Below are 19,642 nucleotides of genomic sequence, written 5' to 3' on the forward strand. Positions count from 1 at the left end.
TAGTTTAAAATAATTTTTTTTTGTTCTTGCTTTACATTGCTTTACTTAACTTTTCTTTATAGTGGGTTATTTTACTTCGCTTTACTTTCCTTTTTTTGTTTAAATTCATTTGATATCACTTTGCCTTATTTAGTTGGCATTACTAGCATTTATTTATTCTAAAACTAAACTTTAGAGTTATATTATTACTGAATCTTAAAATGGATATGGAGGGAACGGGAAAATGTCTACTTTTTCAATAACATCCTTACAGATGTTTAACGGTTATGATTCCAGATCGTAGTGAATGCTATACAGTTTGGATTGCTGTATAGCTTATTTTATACATACATCAGGTCATACTCTGATTTATATGTTCTTATAGAACCAGTTACAAAAATAGGCTACGCCCTGAATTTAAATGCATTTTAGCCAATATTTCTCAAAATAGATGTGAAATGGACACAGAAATGTATTAAAGCACAATTTGAACTTTGTCATTGTATCGCTTTTATTGAGGAAACAACAAACAATTTACAAAATGTACAAGATGTGCACATTAGCCATAATCAAACAAACAGTGGGAGGATCAACTTCAGTTTCCCAGCCAAAAAAAATATCTCCTTTGTTTGTATGACAAACATTTGGGGGAAAGGATGGGTTCGTGAGCTTTAAGTGCTGGTGATATCAAGGATTATGCTGGTTGGTTACATTATCTAATATTTGGAAGTGTGCCCAAGAATCAGAGAATTCCCTTCAACACATTCACCTGTGCTTTGCCTCTTAGGCGTACAGCCAGACCCCTCACTGAGTTACAGAAAGGTTGAATACATTCTTCTTTATATCAGACTCGGTCCTTTAAATCTCTGCAGCAAATCATACATACATAACAGGGTAACGTAATATTTACAAAGTGACAAAAAATAAAAACGAAGAAGCTTTAAGGTTCAATGTGAGGGGAGTGTCTCTACCAGTCCATATGTGATGAAGTGCAGTGATCCAGACAGAATGTTTATACGAAATAATACAAAAAAAGCCTCTGATATTTCAATCCGATCTCCAGTGTACAAATGTGCGACAGACTGAATCCTACTGCGCACAAATGACCCGTCAAAACAATGGTCTCAGTTCAGATGGCATAATTTGTGAAACAAAAATACATAATTATCTTAATAGCTCTGACTTCATTATATTCTATTTACAGGTTCCCTTTTTGTCTTACATACAACTCAATACTTGATCATTTATCACCAGTGGTCCCTAATTATTTATTTTGTTAGTCTACAATATTCATCCTTCAGCTGCTGCTTGGTGCTGGTCCGGTGATACTATATGAACGTAAATGGACAACGTGAACTAGAATCATTTTCTGCTTATACGAGCAAATAAACAAATGATCTGCCCAACATTCTATCTGCAACTCTACCAATTAAGTTTTATCTGAAAAATGTCTCCTATGAGGTGATGAGAGTAATTTATGTACATGAATTTTATGGATGTGTGTTTTTTTTTTGTCTTTTGTCTCAAAAACATTGCATATATGTCAAAAATCTGTCAGAAATATGTTTATTCCCCTCACTTGTCCTTTGAAAAAAAAAACAAAAAAACATTCTTATTGCACAACATCTCGTCCCTCGCAGTTAAAAGGAAGTCCAGTCTTTGGACCGAAAAAAATCTGTATGTATACTTCTTTTGTGTAATTGTACAGCAAACAAGTCTCTTCCTTATGGGTCAATGCGAAAGGCCAACAGTTTGTCGGAGTGCAGGTTATTGAGGGTTCGCAGGTCCGGTAGGCGCAGTAGGAGTTTGGAGAAGAGGGCGGAGTCGTCTGGGCGTCGGCGACTGATCAGCGACCGAAGGGCGCGGATCAGGCCCTCCTGGAGCTGCTCCACGGCTCTCATATCCGAGATGCCAGAACGGTCTGGGAGGAACGGAGATTCACAGCGTCAGTTGTTTACAGTGTTAGTTTATGGTCTCACTATTTCAGAAACAATTGCTCACTGCGCTGCAGCATATGCAGCGCATTGCCAAAGTATTAATACCTCTTCAACTTGTTCACACTTTTGTCATTTTCCAACCACATATAATTGCACAACAATTGCATATCTCACTGTAATGTGATATCATAGATCAGCATGAAGGAGAGCCTATTGTAATTGTGAAGTGTAAAGAAAATATCTGTCTGGTATGCACCTTGGGGGGGGGCGATGTTCTTTGGTTACTAATGTTATATATCAAACCTCAAAGGCCTTCACAAAACAGCCCTATTTACTCAAAAATTAAATTACACACATGTAGACTAATTAGTTACTAAATGGGTGATATATGAAGGTATTTGGTTTGACTTGATTTTATTTAGGACTATGAGAATAAAAGGGATCAAATGTAAACAATTTTTTTTTCTACTTCACAATGTTGGTTTGTAATGCTCCATCACTTAGACTCCCAACAGAATAAATACAAGTTTGAGTTCCTAATGACAATAATGATCACTTCTGCATGAGACTATATATGTCAGTTCTTTGTCTCACCTGCAGAAACCAGCACCACAGCCATGAACAGGGCCATCTCATCAGGCTCCAGTCCCAGAGAGCCCAGCTTCTCGCTGAACTCAAACATCGCATCCAGAAGAGACCCCATGCCCAAGACTCGCAAAGTGGATAGGGGGTACGTCTGGCCATTTAGGAAGGTCACCGTACGTTGCTCAGCATTGAACAAAGTGCAAAACCTCACCATGAGAACCTAAACACACAAATAATTTGAAAAAAATTAGAAAAAAACAAAATCTATAGTGTGCAAAGAGCAAAACACAAAATAACAAAATATGTTATTAAGATTACCTGGAAGGTGCCAGACTTTAGCAGCATGACTTGGTCCTGTTGGCTCAGTTCTTGGAACCCGGGAATGCCCTTAGCAAACTCCACAACTTCTTTCACAGCAGGGGTGAAACACTGAGAAAAGGACTCCCATATCTCCTGACTTGTTCGCTCTGCTCCTGATACAGGGCACGCATTGAGAGGGCAGGCCTGGAAGAGAAACCCCACAAAAATATTAATCATTGATCAAATGAGATAACATTCAATTATATATTTGTTCAATTCTCAAACTTACCAGCACTTTAGCTCCTGGTGCTAATTTCCACGGACAGGTGGAGGGCTGGTTTTGGACGACTTCTCCAGAGGGAAAACTGTTATGGTTGGTGAAGCTGATTCTTTGCCCCATTGCAGTATTTGACTGATTATGATTCTGATTTGTTGACACTAAATACGAATAGTTATTGTTGTCCACTTTGTGAAACGCAGGTTGGTTATTGTTAGAGGCAACGGGGCACATAGTTACATGGGAGACGGGGCACGACTGATAACTCTGGGTGGAGTTGGGATGAGATGATGCTTGGAAACCACCATCCTGAGAAAAGGTAGATGCGTTATTGTTGTTGCTGCTGCTGCTGCTGCTGCTGCTGGAAGTGGAAATGCTGGCCCTGTTGGAGGATCTCTCGTGGCTGTTGTTGCCGGTGAAGATGTCCCGATAGGCTTTGGAAATGGTCCCAATGGCCTCTTTTGAGTTGCAGTCGTCTGTGCTGGTGGTACTGTCCCTCACTGAAGAGTCAATGTCCATGGCAGCTGACTCATTCAGGCTGTTCATGTAGCTCTGCATTTCGTCAAGAAGTCGCTGTTTCTCCCGTTTAGGAATGCGCCCAAAACGCACAGCTGAGGATGACATAAACATTAGAGGGAAAACATTAAAATTTGGACTGGGCAACTTGGGAAGTCTGTATTTTTCCCTACTTTTGGTCCCGCTGTACCTGTACAATTTCAGAAGGTCATCAGCAGCTAAAATTATAAACATACCAAAGGTCCACTGAGAGGAGAGGAAAGTATTGTTAAGGAAACGCCAGTCTGCAATCTGCTGTAATCTTTTGGACTTCACTATCAAAATCACGTAAAGATTCGAATTGAGTCTCTGCTGTTTTCTCACTCGTATCCCGACCTCTCCCTTCACATAGAAGCCATCAGCTGGAAAGGCTATTTATAGACCCCCTGCTGCCATCTGCCTCATCCTCCTCTCCATCCAGCCCTTCTCTCCTGTTCCTCCAGTTTTCCCTCCCTTCAAACTGTAAGTAGGGCAGTGGGGCAACGTGCGTATGATGTCAATGGTATGAAGGTTTCGGAGGTAAAAAAAAAAAAGAGGGGAGACAAGTAAGTTTCAGATATGAGTTGAGGAGACAGTCAAAAGAAAAAAAGTGAAAAGGTTGACATAAAAGAAGGTGAAGCAAGGAAAGTAAGAAAGAGAGAGTGTGGGACTGTGTGTACCCACAAGATTGAGTCTGATAAGGCAAGAAAAAGTCGAACTGGTGCAACTTCAAAGACTTTTGCAAGTAAGACAAAGCAGGGTAGGTTTACTTCAATAGCGCCTTTCTTTGCATGGAGCAGCGATAAAGATGCTTTTAAAAACAAGATACATGTTTAATGTGTAGATTTCAATGTAAATGTCAAAAAATGACAGAGTCTTTAAAAAGCCAATTTAAAACAAATAAATAGCTAAAAGATGCTGAAAGTGAAATGGTGAAGTAACCATTAGCCTTCATGGGAAAGGTGAAGCAAAACTCTGTTTCCTTTACATCACAGGGTTTTGTTTTTGTTTGTTTCTTTAACTGAGGAGCACAAAAACTAAATGCTGTCTTCCAATCTAAAGTTCTGAACACAGGTTTCTGATGGCCCCAGAGATCAACATGGTTCATGTTGCACACTTAGTGCCTAATAAATAATTTAAAAAAGACTTTATAATCTCTCTTTCTACAAAAATTGAGCCAGTTCAGTGATTTGAGGTCAGGTTTGATGTGATTCATCTCCCTGGAGTTGGTCAGGACTCTGGATGCAATACTTGCTGCAGAGACCAGTAAAGATTCTAAAACATAATTTTTTTTTTAAACTTATGACAAAAATTATGATTTCCCCTTCCCTCCCTTTTTCTCTATCTAAATTATTGGTGGCATGGGGACAAAGTTTTGATGACTGGAATAGATTTTATCCATGTGGTGACACAAATATAAAGTTTGTCGCCGGCTATATATACATAAAAGAAGGTGAAGCAATAACATAGGGGTAGTATGTGAATATTAAATAGTTAAAAGTTCCCTTAAAATACTGTCTTGAGGAAGACTTTGTTTGGTCATATTTATGATCACCAAATTAAATAAAATAGCAGTGATATTATTAAAAAGATCTCAACCAGTCTAACACAGTACCAGACAATACCACCAACTTTTTTAAATCTGTCATGTTATGATCATTTGTGTTGAAAGCATCACTGAGATCCAGGAAAGCACAGCTCTTTCTTTATGCAGAGTTACAGGTAAATCTGCAATTAGGCAATAGTGCTTCAATGAACTATATTGTCATTCTGTGTGTTGAACTTTTCTTAATTCCATATTAATGATACTTTAGGTAAAGTGTATTTAGGTCAAGTGTTGCTGCATTTAGCAAATATGCATTCCTCTTGCTGTCGCCTGCAGGAACTTTTGAGGAGGACGCAACGTGCGCTTAGACCCCTTTCATTATGCTTCAAACAAAACAAGTGCAAACTAATGAGCTGTTGCTCTACATATGATGCTCCGGTTAGAGAAAGAAAAAGTGTGCCACCCTACCAACGGACTTGTGACATTTGCTTATTTCAGAGCCTGAGTCGCACAGCTGCCTGCTGGAGTGAAATCAGGGTGTACTATTTATTGTGGGCTGCAGGCAGTTGCATGTGGTTTTCCTGTTTTCGTAATGGTTGAAACAGAGAAGAAAAGGGGTTTCTAGGTTGTGGTCCCGAACATTTTCAAAAATCTTCCCCCCTCAGAGGGTCGGCCCGGCTGTCTCGTTGTCGAGCTGCAGTTTTGCCACCCAATTTTCTCCGTGCACCAGAAGTGTCAAGCACATGCAGAAATAACACTAACCTCTTTACTAGATTAGGCAACGCAGAGAGCTGGAGGACGTAGATAAGCAGAAACCATACTGAGAGGAAGAAAACAGGCAAGCTACATCATACAAGTAGGTCACGATGTGTGAGTAGACGATGGGGACAAATTTGTATTGTTTTTCTAGGTCAACCAAACTGTTCCTTTAATGTGGGATGATAGGTGATCAATTCAAGCTCAGCTTTCAGAGGTAAAATCATGTAACAGGAGAGCTGTGCCCTAGGAAGCCTGTCACAATGATGCTTTCTGCATGCTTTGCTTAATTGCTGCCCTGTTCCTCATTAACAGCAGCGAGATGCGCACACATACACAAGGTAATCAAGCTGACCCTGTTCCAATTTCCCAAAATAATTCCTGTGTTTGCTGCAGTTTTTCATATGATAGATAGCTTGAGGGACTTCAGGGCTCCTTTTCTCATAAATCACTGTCCGAAGGAGGGGCGTAGGAGAGCTAAGGGAACAGTGTATAGGAACATGGAGGAGGTGGGGGGAGTAAGAGGATAAAGGTAAATGTGTTGTGGGGAGGATGCTGCAAAGGGCAGCAAAAAGACACTTAGAAACTTAAGAGGGTGATACAAAGCCAGGTGTTTTGTGGCAATGCGGTGACAAAATAAAAGTGAACGACAGGTGCAGGTCCTATATTGAGAAAGGAAAGTAATTGAGCCACTGGCACGATGACCTGAAAAACCTTCTCTCTCACAGACCTACATATGAGCACTGACAGGGTTTCTGGCTGTCCATTTCTGGCTAATCAGAACACTGTGACATTTTGGCAGCTCTGCACAAGTTTCTCTCATTAAACAGAAATATGTCAGGGTGTCTCACCATCTCTCGACATGCCGACGGAGAGGCATTTCTTGAAACGGCAGTGCTGGCATCTGTTGCGGTTCATCCGCATGATCAGACAGTTCTCGTTCTTCACGCACATCTTGTAGTTGATGTTCTGCTGGATGCTGCGGCGGAAAAAGCCCTGGCACAAAAAGGAGTGTGTAAGTGTCATAGAAAATTTTAACACTTAAGACACAGTCACTGTTTTTTTGTTTGTTTTTTTTCTTGTTAAGTGTCTCACCTTGCAGCCCTCACATGCATGCACTCCATAGTGGAAACCGGATGCAATGTCTCCACAAACTTTACAGAGCAGGACCATTCCACCCGTCTCTGAGAATGGAAAAACAAGATGTTTTATTTAATGAAAAAGGGTGAAGAAGTAGATGCATATCCTTATATTTGTGCGTAAAAATAGTGAAGAAACACTAACTGGTGAATGTTCCAGCAAACCCGCAGGGTCTCTTTCCCGCAATAGGGTGTGCATAGGGTTGCTGTGGAGCAGCGGCGACTGAGGAAGCGCTGAAGACCTCTGGGAACTGGAACACCAGTTTGGAGGTCGGGGTGTTGGCCCCAGTTGTCCGACCCTGCCTGAGCGCCCCAATCTCAGTGAAGGTAACTTCTTCTGGAGACGAGGGCTGGGAGTGTGAAGAGGGTGACTGTGTTTGGTACCCACTGGAGGGGCTGCCAGGGCTCGGGCTTGAGCTGCCTGAAGACCCTGCGTACAGGATGACTCCACCTCCTGCATAGAAGAATGAGAGACATTGAACCTCACATCTAAGCAACATTACGCCTAATTTATGCTGACAGTGTCATTCGACCTTCCACTTTATTATCATTAATATATAATGTGAAATTGATATTAGCAGAGTAATATAGTCAATATAATCAGATATAATAAAAATCTGCAACAGAGTTCTCCCCCCACCCCAAATATGACCGTCTCATTCTTTTGACCTAAATATGTCTCTTGCAAAGTGTAACAGACCACTGCAATTAGGTCATCATGTTTGAGATCCATTTCATTTCAATGTCTGCTGAATTACAACAGAAGCACGCATCATTCCATTTAAAGATATACCGAGTAGATGATTACTTGTAAGCAAGAGCGTTGTAAAAGAGAGGTGGAGAAAATGCCATAAAAATTCTAATTAAATATGTTTCACCAAATATTGGTTTCTGGACACTCACAAAATTAAAACATTGGAATTGTGTATTTTGAAGATTGTTGTGTTTTTTTGTTGTTGTTTTTTAATCATTTGAGAGCTATTTTGTCCGTTTCTCATATTTTATTTAAACTGATTTTATTTACATTTTATTGTACTGGAATCGGTTTAGCTTCTCTTTGCGGGATGCATTATGATGTAATACCGCCAAAGCTCTATTTGTGAAGAACAGATCCGTTTGTGTGCAGCTTCCTGAGTGCAGCAGGCACAATGGTGCGATCGAGCGGATAAACTGGAGCTAAAAATACTGCTGCCAAACATTTTTTTTTTTTTTTTTTTTGCTGAATGCAACATCCGAACGTCACTGTCAGTAAACTATTCTCCTGCCGCGTTAATGCACTGTTCAGGTTCTGTTTTTAATGTGTTGCATCCCCCCGCATCTCCCGTCTTCCCTTCCCCTTCATGCCAGGCGCTGTGGATGAGCTGAGACGCGACCTCACGTGTCTGCGGGGTCCGCCGCCTCCTCCGCTCCAATAATAGCCGCGCTCCCGTGGCACCGTGCCCAGCGTCAGCTAGCAGCACGACACCTGACCGCCGCCTCACATGCATGGACTCCTGACACGGTTACTGCCCGAATCAAATCCGCAGTCCCGTGTAAAAAGGAGAGGCTACAAACACGCCAATCTGAATCAGTGTTTATAAACAAACGCAGGCTGGGGGAAGCGCCCGGGGGACGTGAGTTGGCGCAGAGAACCAAAGTTTAGACATTTAAGCCGAGTTATTTGCTAAGAGGTAGCTAACTTCATGAACCACGCGTAAACGAGAAGTATATAGGAGGTAATGCTAAATTGTGCTGCTCTTTGTCAACAGGATGTTTTAAATGATGCGTATAAAGCAAAAAAAAACAAAACAAAACTTGTAATTAATATTCTTGCATTTGCATGCGAGGCATTGCTTCATTGAACACAACAAAGTGCAGTCAGACTAGTTGTTATCCTTTTGACTTCTGTGTGTGAAACAAGCCAACCCCTCTGCTGCACAAGCTACAGCACAAACTCAATTGTTTTGATAATCCCTCCACCAGCACGTGTTGGTGGATTTGTTGACTCATGCCAGAGTCATATCCAGCAGACACAGGCTTCTCTGCCTTACTTCTCATGAGCTTAAACGAGCACAGTCAAACGCTCAGCCTCCCGCTCCACCCCGACACATTGCATGTCCACCTGAAGACTCACATGTACAGTTAACTTGTGTTTATGAATGACCGCAAGAGCTGTTAAAACTGTCAATTAATAACCCCTTTGGCATTCTGCTTTTTAGTAGCCATGCGGGAGGTTTGTTGACAATATAATCTTGGCAATAAAGGAGTTTTATAGCTGAAAATCATTTGGTAGTCAAGTTGCCAATAATGCAAATCTACTTTATTGCTTGTTTTTGCAAGCCAGCTATGTTTTTAAGAAGACTACTAGATGATTTTTGATGTATTTATAGGCAGAGGCAAAACTATTTTGTGGATAGCTTGTTTCAGTTAATAAAAGATGAAACGCATCAGCCAGGAGGGATTCCCAATAGTAGACCTTGTTTTAGCTGATAAAATATACAAAAATATTTCTTTAGGTTTGTCTTGTAGATCAATGAGACCAAAGAAAGAGGGTTGGCTCCAAAAACCAAACACAGAATATAAGCTTAACTACCTGACACCCACTGTCATACATAATAGTGGAAAGTGATGATTTGTACTTCTATCCCACAGCCTGGTCCAAGTTTCTACTGCTTCAGTCATGAACTTCTGTCTATATTAACGTCTTCTTCACTCAGTTTTAACTCTCACTTGAAGCTTTTTTTTTCCTGAAATTTGATAATGGAGCAGGTTGATGATCCCATTCAACAGCAAATGTACAACTAAAAAGCTGGAAAAAAAAAGTCCATCTCCAGGTTTGAAATATCTCGACAAATATCCTTAGAAGGCTAGAGTTCGCAAATGCATGCACATCTCAATGAACTGTAAACATTGTAAAGAATAATGTGCCAAGACTTATCTGAAGCCATAAAAGAGACCAGTAAGGTAATTCAGGAACAATTTATTGCAGCAGGCTCTTCTATCTAAAAATAAGGTAGGTTTTCTTTCAACCGCCGTCTCTGTTGTGGCTCAGATTAGCTGGTAAAGACCTTGATATTTTTTTGTTCTTTCTCGTTTTTTTGTGTGTTTTTTTTACCATGAATGCGCAGCCATGTGCCACTGTCCAGTTGTTACGTTGATCTATGAGAACTCTTTGCTATAGGTACTACCTACATAACTAATGAAGAAAGCAACTTTCAGAAGTCAAACTCCTCCATATTTTTTCAACTTTCACTGTGATTTCCCATACAAACAAGAGAGACTAGCATGCTTCCTATCATATGAAAACAGTTACAATGTAGGTCATACCGACATCTTTCATTGAGTCAATCATTCCTCTCAGCCTGGCTTAAGTTGCCTACTCGTGCAAGCACTAATCTGTGACTGCAGGCAGAGAAACGTGAGTAGTGAACAACCCAACAGTCAAGCACGTTGCTTTCTGTTTCTTTCTTTTTCTTGTGCACCTGATCGTGTTTGGTGGACTTTGGACACAAACTTTGCCAGTTTGTTTGCTGAAAGAAAAAATTCATTCGTCAGCATTGAATTAACATTTTATTCTTTAGTCACAAAACCATATTATTAATTTTTGTTTCTTTGGAGGAGAAATATTGACATATCCAGGTCAATATTTGCTCAATCAGTTGAGCTGACCTGATTAAGCTAACTGCTATTAGCATTCAGGCTAACAGGAATATATTTCTCTGCAATTTGGACAACAAAATACTGTACAGGTATTCTGTAGAATATTTTATACTTTGTTAAAGGTTTCATGAGATTATCAGATTAACAAATAAAGGTCAAGCTTGGTGGGAAAATATCAGTTTTTCCCAATCAAAACTCCTCTGTTTATGGGCTCTCTCTGTTCATATTTCCAGGTATTTAACCTGAAAATGTCCTCATTTGAGTGAAAATGGAACCTACCATTAAGCAGAATCCTTCAACCAACAATACCTCGCATGTCTCTGCAATTCTTAACTCAAGTTCTGTTTTACTGCCGTTTTAGAATGACTGTCAAGATGGGGGTACTTGAAAATGCTCCACTTTCAAAGATGTTGCTTGGTTTTCAAAGCTCAAGAACCAATGGTGCAGAGAGGCCATGAGCTATTTTGTGCCACTTCTGGATGTGAACACTTGGGTGTCTGCAGCAGACTTCATTACCACAGGCTTGCGTAAGTAGGTCAATATCACAGGAACTTGATAGAAGTGTGTCTATGTGCCTCTAGCATTTCTTGAAAGTGGTTGCCATCACATTGCAGCGCTGGCGTAATCACCTATCCTTACACTGAGCATAGGCATCATTTCATAAAGATCGAATCAAACTGAAGGGATTTTATTGGGTAAAAATTTGCTCAGTCAAGGATGGGGGAAATAATCTTCTGTGTTTGACAATAGATTTATCTGCCATCTGTTGCAGATTTATCTGCATCATCTGAAGCAGTCACGTTATCGCGGAAACCCACCCTAAGCGGATGTGTGCCCTGATCTAATGCGGACAGATGTTGCAGTCTGGAAACCGAGACACATTCTACCACACTGCGGATTCCGTGATCCAAATGAGAGAGAGCGCGAGAGAATGAGGCGAAGGGAGGGAGATGAAAGCATAAAGTTCGGGAGGCAAACAGAGCATGCGGAAGAGAAACGTGACCAGAGAAGGTGGGGCGGAGGAGGGGGGGGGGGGAGTGTTAATGCACGGAACTGCTGACCCACTGACCAAGCTCTCCCTCTCTGTCGCTGCAGGCGGCATCAAAAGCAGCAGCGTCCGTGAGAGCGGTGAGGCGGCAGGAGGGGAGAGGAAGAGAGGAGAGGAGGGCCCGGCTATCTCACGCGCTGCACGCGGCTCTGTAAGGAAGGCCACGTGAGGGAGGCTTTTGACGAAACTTTCTTTAGGAAGACATGAAGCTGCGCTCCAGCAAGGAAACACAGCCTCTACAGCACGCCAAGGGGGCTTGTGATTAAAGGGCCGCATTAAATAGAGCAGCGTGTAACGCAAAAGGGTGGTCTGACGGTATACGCTAGTTACAGCACCGCCTGCACTGTCAGTCAGGCAGCAGGGCGAAATCTGGCCCATGAGTCGGTGTGTGAATAGGATCCACTAATTTCTGGTGATATTAACCGATAAGTAATCCATTCGTTTTATCACCAGTTTCCAAAGTAACAACATAGCCTTGATTCCTGTCATGTAGCGATAGTTTAATAATCAAATTTCATATTTATTTCTTATTTACTTAAAGCCTACAAAGAAAACTGTGGGATTTACTGTCAAATAATTTGGTTTTGACACTTTTCGACTCTGAAAGTATTACCTTTCTTCAGGTTGTGTCAGTCAGTTTTTTCACTTTGCAACATCAATGACTAAATAGTTGATGTCAAGTTATCATGCACGGAGCCTCCAGCAGGGGGTGTCAAAGCAAATTTTAGGCTGAAGTTTGAAGGACTGACTATCAAGTGCAGTTGAACAATCAGGTCAAAAATCATATGTTTTTGCCAACTGTTACGAATCAGTTTACTTTTTTTTTCTCACATTGTGGACGGTGCCTGATTTTGCATTGCGATTGTCTCACAATCTTTCGATTTTATCCCGATTTTAACAACAGTCTCCTCAAAATTGAATTCCACACAGTTCATTTCAATTGTCATCTTAAAAGACAAAAAGGTTCAATCGATTTCCAATAACATAATCTAACCATATATACAGATTCAGCTACATTGCAATTCAATTGTAGCTGTAACTCAGTCAAATTTGGATGTTTTGCTTACAAGTCATGATTACCAGCTTTATGGCACATATTTTAAACCATAAATTCTTAAGAGGCTAATTTAAGGGTTTTTCATGGCGTTTCCTGACTACTTTTTCCACTTTTCACTTTTCAAACCATGCCAGCATTAGGCTAAGTAATTCATATCCCACCATCACATTAATGAACTAACATAATTGCTAAACTGTGGTTCTCACCGATAGGGAATGAATTAATATTAGACTGAAACATACAGGCTTAAAGCAACGTGTAAATCTTATTGCACAAACGAACGTAAAGTAAATCACAATGGCTCGTAAAACAACTGAAACTGTCTGCACCTGATTAATACTACAGCTGTCATAAACTATTCATGTCCTCGTGAGCCACTTATCAGTATAAACCACTGGTACACTTATCAGTATAAACAGAAACCAGGTGAGTGGGTTCAGAATAACATGTTGACAGAGCTCAGGATGCTCGCGTCACCTGCGCTGGAACGTGACGCTGTTGTAAATGATTGACCACCAATTAGAAGAGGAAAGCCGAGCGCACGCGCTCCTTTGGCTGACCTCGCGAGCCCGCCGCCTAATTAATGCCTCTTAGCAGAAACGAGAGGCGAAGACAGCGCGACTCCAAACTTTCACCAAATCGCCTGAATGTCGCAAACGACACACCACGCTTCCATTTTTAACCCTTGAGGTGGGACAGTCTTTGCACTCAGATGAAGTGCCGTCAGACTGCGATTGCAGCGGGAGTCTGGTGACTATAGCTCCACGTGAGTTTGTTTTCATGGAGAACTACAGGAAGTGGTCAACCTCACTTCAACCGCGAGCGGTTCTCTGCGAAAGCTCGAGTCCGCGCCTCGCAGACCGAAGTTCTACACACACATGCAGCGACGCAGCCCTTCATTGACTTTAAAGTAGGGAACACTTAAGTGTTCACTTAAGTGTTTAAGTGTTCCCTTTATTTTTTTGAGCAGTGTATATTCAATGAGTGAAGAGCGAGCTATGTCAGAATAAATCACTTGACACTGCAAAGTTCAAACGTAAGAAAAACCCAATACTTGCATTAATCAAATATTTTTTAAAGTATATTATTAATGCTAATAGTGATATTTATGAATCCATAGACAAATACAAAATAAAATGTTTTACTTTGAATTTTATTTTTTAAAGATATACGTCTTTATTATTTCCCTTTATAATTTAAATAACTGACTTGCCTTGCAGATAAAAAATACTCAAAATCTCAATCACCACAACAAAACTCCTAAAGGTGAAAAAAACTAAACAAAACAAACGAACAAACAAACAAACAGACAAACAAAAAAAAAGTAAAATTTTATCTTACCACCTCCAGGACTGTTATCCATCTCTCTCCTGTTGCTGACGACGACTTTAAAGCAACTTCACGGATGTCAAGGAATGCCTTTACACAGGCGCAAACGTCTTTTGAAGACTGACGAGGAAATAAAAAAATTGCTCTGCAGAAAACACCTGCTCCATAGAGCGCGGAAACTGGAAGAAGTGATGAAAATACGCTCAGTGAGCGTCTGGGGTCTCGGTGCAGGTGCGTTAAGAGGCAGTCCCTCTCGGCAAGTTGTCGCTTGGCTCCTCGGAGATACCTGGATGCCTTTCACGAGCTGCTTAACTGCAAAGTGCGCGGCTGTGGAGGGCGAGCGGTGATGCACGAGAGAAGACTGAGCAATTCTCACAGCTTCCAAGAAAGTGTTGTCAGCAAATCCCTGACCGGCGCGAGAGAGTCAGACATGACATACACACCCACTGATACAAACACCCACATCAATCACGTTTGCAGGTGAGCATGTGACCGCCTTTCCGTTCGTCCCAGCTTCAGTAGTTGTGCCTGGTGTGTGTGTGTGTGTGTGTGTGTGTGTGTGTGTGTGTGTGTGTGTGTGTGTGTGTGTGTGTGTGTGTGTGTGTACGCGCGCGCGCGCATGGAGTGGTGGGTGGGAGGGTGATTTGGCTCACTCTTTGTATCTCCCAGTCCCCTTTTTTGCTTCCACACCCCTCCTACCCCAGCCCCCGTTTACCCTGTGCCCCCACCTCCTTTTCTCACACTTTATGCGTTTTCATTGGTGGGGATCTGAAGCTGCGGGGAGTTTGATGCGCTTATTCGGCCGTGCCTTGCGTTCAGTAAAGCCACGCTACATGTGCGCTCTACATGTGCCTGAGAGAGTGCGCTGTCCTACTGATACACATTTTATGCAAAATACGGAGCGTGTGGTGCGCGTAGGGATAAGGCGATTGGAGGAGCAAGCACATGGACGAGAGGCGTGGCTCACCGTGACTGCTTGCTCTCTGACAGGCAGCAGGGCTGGTAACGGATGATAAACACTGAGCCGTGCCAAATACCGCGCAAGTGGCAACTTTAAAAGCCATGTGCACGCGCAGAAATAAAGATGTGCAACTGGATTGATGACAACCTAGAGAGATGCTATAAACGGAAAACGTTTTTTTTGTTGCCTTTATTATTATTATTTTTATCATCAATGTAAATGCCACAGTAAAGATAACTGTCAAGTGACTCTTGACAATCCCAATGTCTGAGATATAATGTAAAGCCATCAACAAACAATAAACATACAACATGCATGATTTGCGGTTTGTACAAAGCGCCCCTCAGTGGCAACATATGGCATTGACATCTGTCGAGGACAGTTTTTCAGATTAACAAATTGAGACAGTTAATGTAATTCGATTCAACACATTGCCGGTTTGTCTTCAAGTTAAAATCTTAATTAAAATTAAGAAACATTGTGAAACTAATAGAATCGGGGTAATGTGTTATTATTCTGCCTTTTTGTTTTATCAGGTTGCAGCATTTTAAAGTCAGCCATCCTTCCTGAACATATACATAACTAAACTTTTCTCATACAACTAATGCAAATGAAAGCTAAGATTTTACATTCCAGAACTGTTGTGTTTAAACTTAAATGGACAATCTCAACTGAGCCCCAGACAAATAACTTAAGCTGGTCATGTAAAAAGATGAAAAAAAAAATCCCCCCAAATTTAAGAAGTATCTCATTTTTACATTACTTTTATTTTAAAAACAACAGCATGCAACATACATTTGAAGTTCTGGTAAAATGGACCATCACGTCGAATGTGTAATTTTAAAACACATACACTGTGGCAGGAACAAGCGACACGAAAACCTAATGTGCCCTACTCTCTTTTTTGCTGTTTTTATCTAAATTTCTGTCTGTAACCTTATTTTTTTTTAGAAGACAACCTCTTGGTAAGTGGGTCAACATATATTAGGGCAGGGCTATTCAAAGTGTGAGGCTTGCCTCTCCACTGGTGGTGCCAAAGTTCTTCAGAATGTGTGTGTGTGTGTGTGTGTGTGTGTGTGTGTGTGTGTGTGTGTGTGTGTGTGTGTGTGTGTGTGTGTGTGTGTGTGTGTGTGTGTGTGTGTGTGTGTGTGCGTGTGTGTGTGGAGGTGGTGCAATAAAAAGAATAAAAAGAAAACAAAAATTGCTGCAAGCATTTAACCAACTTTACCAAGCCTGTGCCAGAGAAAATGGATAGGTCTTAAGCTATGGCACTATAAATTACAAGGCAATATAGTAAACCCCACAACATCTGTGAAACATGTATGAATGGAACATAGAGTGTAGCAACAGTAAAAATTTTACAGAAATTATAGCAACAATATTGTTGATGTGGGGGGAGACAGCTGTCTATTGACTCTGAGTCAGGGCTAATTCTCCTACACTTTGAAACCACCCCTATTAGGGTAAGCACATTGCATTTATTTTGGAACAGTATATCACTAACCTATTAGGAAAGGGGGAAAAAGCCAAACTTTCTTCTAATTTTTCAAAGTGCTCATCGTCTGATGAACTTATAAAGTTTTTCTTTGAACATTGGCTATTTTTCTTCTGTTATTTGGCAAGCTTTGAGCTTAGTCTTAAATGCAGCGAGGAAGGGCTTTCAAATGGAAAGCTGGTCTAAAAGCTCTGCCTCCATTCAGATGTGAGAAATTCTTGAAACAGCAAGTAAGGCATCATACTGAGAGTGAAAGGGCTCCGATTAGGTTATAGGGAACAAAGTGCTCTTGTAAATAATACAGTGCCTGGCCATTAAGAGCCTTGTATGCAATAAGAAAGATCATAAATTCCTCTGTAAACTTTACAAGGGAATCCAGTGCAGCGATGCCAAGAAAGGAGAAATGTGATCTCTTTTTTTTTGGACACCTGTTGGAACTCTGGTTCTAACCTGCTGCATGATTGTTGGGTGGGTGGGTGGAAGGAGGAAGAGTTGTTTTTTGCAAAGCATGACAAAACTGTATTGGAAATTACTTGCTTGGATGCTACGGTTGTGTGCATAAATTCAGCCTACATTTGGAACGAGATAGTCTTAAAGTTCCCAATAAATGTGCTGGCTAAAATTCTATGGCAATGTCAATAGCAAATAAATTGTTAGAATCCCAGACTGTTTCATGACTGAAAATAATTACTACACTTTTAGTTAAATTCAGAAAATAAGAGGTCATCCACTTTCAAAACAAGAATGTAGGTTAGGTAAAATGATAACAAATGATTATCAAAAGTCCAGCAATGCAAAGACATGTCTTTCTTCATCAAGATATTAACCAAAGGAAGCATGAAGGAATAAGAATCTGGCCAGAAACTGTTGAATTAGAAGGGATCATGAAGATGCACATTAGGAAATCTGGCATTTAGATAGTTTGATCCCAGTGATACAAATGTTGAGTGACTTGTGTAGCAGTGAGCAAATAATCTAATACAGTTATTTCATTAAAATAGACAGATCTAGTTGAGATCAGACATATTAGGAAATATTAAAACTTTCTTGAAAAGATAGTCTGACATCGGCTCCAAAATACACAGGAATGCTTTCTAAAAGTGTCCATAACTCTCCTGGTAATTCATCCAGGAGATCCCAAAATAGTCTATAAGAACATCTGAAGCACTGCAGGCCTCACTGGTAGAGAACTGACAAAATTCGTCTATAGTTACAAGGCCCAAACTACTGATGACCAACAGAATCACAAAGTCCTATCTCAAAATATAAATGAACTCAAAGACTTTTGGGTAAAAACCTGTAAACTTACAATTGAACACTTTTCAGAAATGTGCATCCTCTTATTTTTAGCAGAATGTGAAGACAAATTTCAGTTTCAGTTCTTGAGTTTAAGTGCACTACTGCTGTAGAACAAATGATCGATGGCATAACAAGTCTATCAATGAATGACAAAGCAAAATTAAAATTTCAGAGTGGCCTAGTCAAAATTCAGACATAAATCCAACTGAAGTGCTGTGGCATCACCTTAAAGGACTAATCATGCTAAAGAAATAAGCAGAACAGAAATAATTCTGCAAAGAAGAGTGGGACAAAATTCCTCCATTGACGCATGTCCAGTTATTGGAGGTTGGTAGCCAGTGACATAAGCAGGTTTGTTTGGAGGTTGGTTTGAATAGCCCATGCACTTAATAAACAAAATAAACATGACAAAAAAGAAACAAAAAAACTTTAAATACGTAAATGACCGTCTTGAGCGTTATTGTCCTTTCGAGAAGATTCTTGCCGCGCTTTTCTCTAACGCCACTAGAGGGAGCCAGAGTGTGAGAAATTCACACGCGCTGTTGACGCCAATAAACGCCCCTGAGCTGTCGGGACGAAGTGGCCGGTTGGCAGCTGACAAAAGGCAACCTGACAAGTGATTGAAACCCTCTCTGAAGAAAACCGAAAGGCCAACCTGGACTCCTTTGAACACTTCTCATGTTCTTCTATTTTTTGTTTTTAATTCCCCCCCCCCCCAACCTCTCTCGTCACAAACTTCGATTGTGCCCTTGTAACTTCTGGTTTTATTGAAATGTTCTCCGGTCTGAAGCCGAGGCATGCACTCATCTGACTCCCAAAGGTATGATTATTTTATTTTATTTTATTTTACATGAATCATCTCCTGTCGTAATTAAGTGGATGTGAATCTATGAATAAACTCAGTGTTGAGCTGCGTCGACCCGGGCGTGTGTTTACTCATCATGAGAACACGTTATGGCAGGGCAACCGATAATTACAGGGCTGCTGGAGCTCGGTTTGGGGACTGGAGTAAAGCAGAAGCGGCTGCCAACATACGCACCTGCAGAACTGTACTTTAGCCGGAGGCTTGAAGTCTTCAAGTATGTCTGTGTGTCTGTCACCCCCCTACCCCAATCATCTCTCTCTCTCTCTCTCTCTCTCTCTCTCTCTCTCTCTCTCTCTCTGTCTCACGCACGCACACAGACACCCATATCCTGCTGAATGTGCGCTTCATGAGAATTATACCAGCCTTAGCTGATGAGACAGTTGAGTTTATTCCAACCCCCGAACCTCTTATCACCTCTGGTTTTCAAATAATGAACCAATAAGTCACAGAGTCGAACCAAATGAGAAAAGAATGTGGAAACTTTGGTGGCATTAGCCCCATGATCCGAAGAATAGACCTTTGTTTAAACTCAATTTTTCAAATCTGTGAATGTATTTATTCTGCATCCTAACATGCCAAAAGCTCAGGCAGAAAAACAAAAAACTCAGTGTTTTCCTTTTCCCTGTAGGCAGTATTTAGTGCCCAGCTTTCTCACAAGGGCAGTTTTATGTGCAGGGAAGGAGGCATGGAAAAGAAGACCTTTCCTTTTGAGCTCACAGATTTGCAGTAATTACAGAATCACTTCCATATGTGGCTCTCTGGCTGCCTTCTCGCTGCCCCCACCACCCCTTTCTACTCCGCTGTTCTCTCTTTTTTCCCTCTCCCCACTTTTTTTTTCATTTGCATTCTCCCCCATTGCTCACTTATTACTTTTTTAAGCGTTCCCTCCATGCCTC

General features: G+C 41.0%; 2 protein-coding genes across 3 annotated transcripts in view; one reads left to right on the forward strand and one right to left on the reverse strand.

Annotated features, from left to right (window-relative positions):
* Positions 1 to 465: 465 nt before the first annotated feature.
* Positions 466 to 14,785, reverse strand: nr1d4a (nuclear receptor subfamily 1, group D, member 4a). 2 transcript variants are annotated; one of them, XM_008413707.3, is made up of 8 exons: positions 14,142 to 14,785; positions 7,199 to 7,507; positions 7,010 to 7,098; positions 6,766 to 6,910; positions 3,091 to 3,689; positions 2,820 to 3,005; positions 2,511 to 2,721; positions 466 to 1,900 (listed from the first exon to the last, which is right to left on the reverse strand). In XM_008413707.3, exons 1-8 carry the CDS (start codon positions 14,158 to 14,160, stop codon positions 1,704 to 1,706), a joined length of 1,755 nt encoding a protein of 584 aa, XP_008411929.1. In that variant the 5' UTR covers positions 14,161 to 14,785; the 3' UTR covers positions 466 to 1,703. The 2 variants fall into 2 exon arrangements, with proteins under 2 accessions (XP_008411929.1, XP_008411928.1); XM_008413706.3 differs by having other exon boundaries at positions 14,139 to 14,782.
* A 3,705-nt stretch (positions 14,786 to 18,490) lies between these two features.
* The window catches only part of rarga (retinoic acid receptor gamma a), a 57,350-nt gene continuing 56,198 nt past the window's right edge, over positions 18,491 to 19,642 (forward strand). The window contains exon 1 of the mRNA XM_008413709.3: positions 18,491 to 18,701. The gene's annotated coding sequence lies outside the window, so the exon portion shown is untranslated. The remainder of the gene's footprint in view (positions 18,702 to 19,642) is intronic.

Source organism: Poecilia reticulata, chromosome 7, assembly GCF_904066995.2.
Source record: "Poecilia reticulata chromosome 7, P_reticulata-male-v2, whole genome shotgun sequence".
NCBI lineage: Eukaryota > Metazoa > Chordata > Actinopteri > Cyprinodontiformes > Poeciliidae > Poecilia > Poecilia reticulata.

Coding starts and splice junctions, on each gene's coding strand:
- nr1d4a (XM_008413706.3), bottom strand. CDS start 14,160: ATGGATAACAGTCCTGGAGGTG. Junction 7,508..14,138: donor GGATAACAGTCCTGGAGGTG/GTAAGATAAAAT, acceptor TCTTCTATGCAG/GAGGTGGAGTCATCCTGTAC. Junction 2,722..2,819: donor TAAAGTCTGGCACCTTCCAG/GTAATCTTAATA, acceptor TTGTGTGTTTAG/GTTCTCATGGTGAGGTTTTG.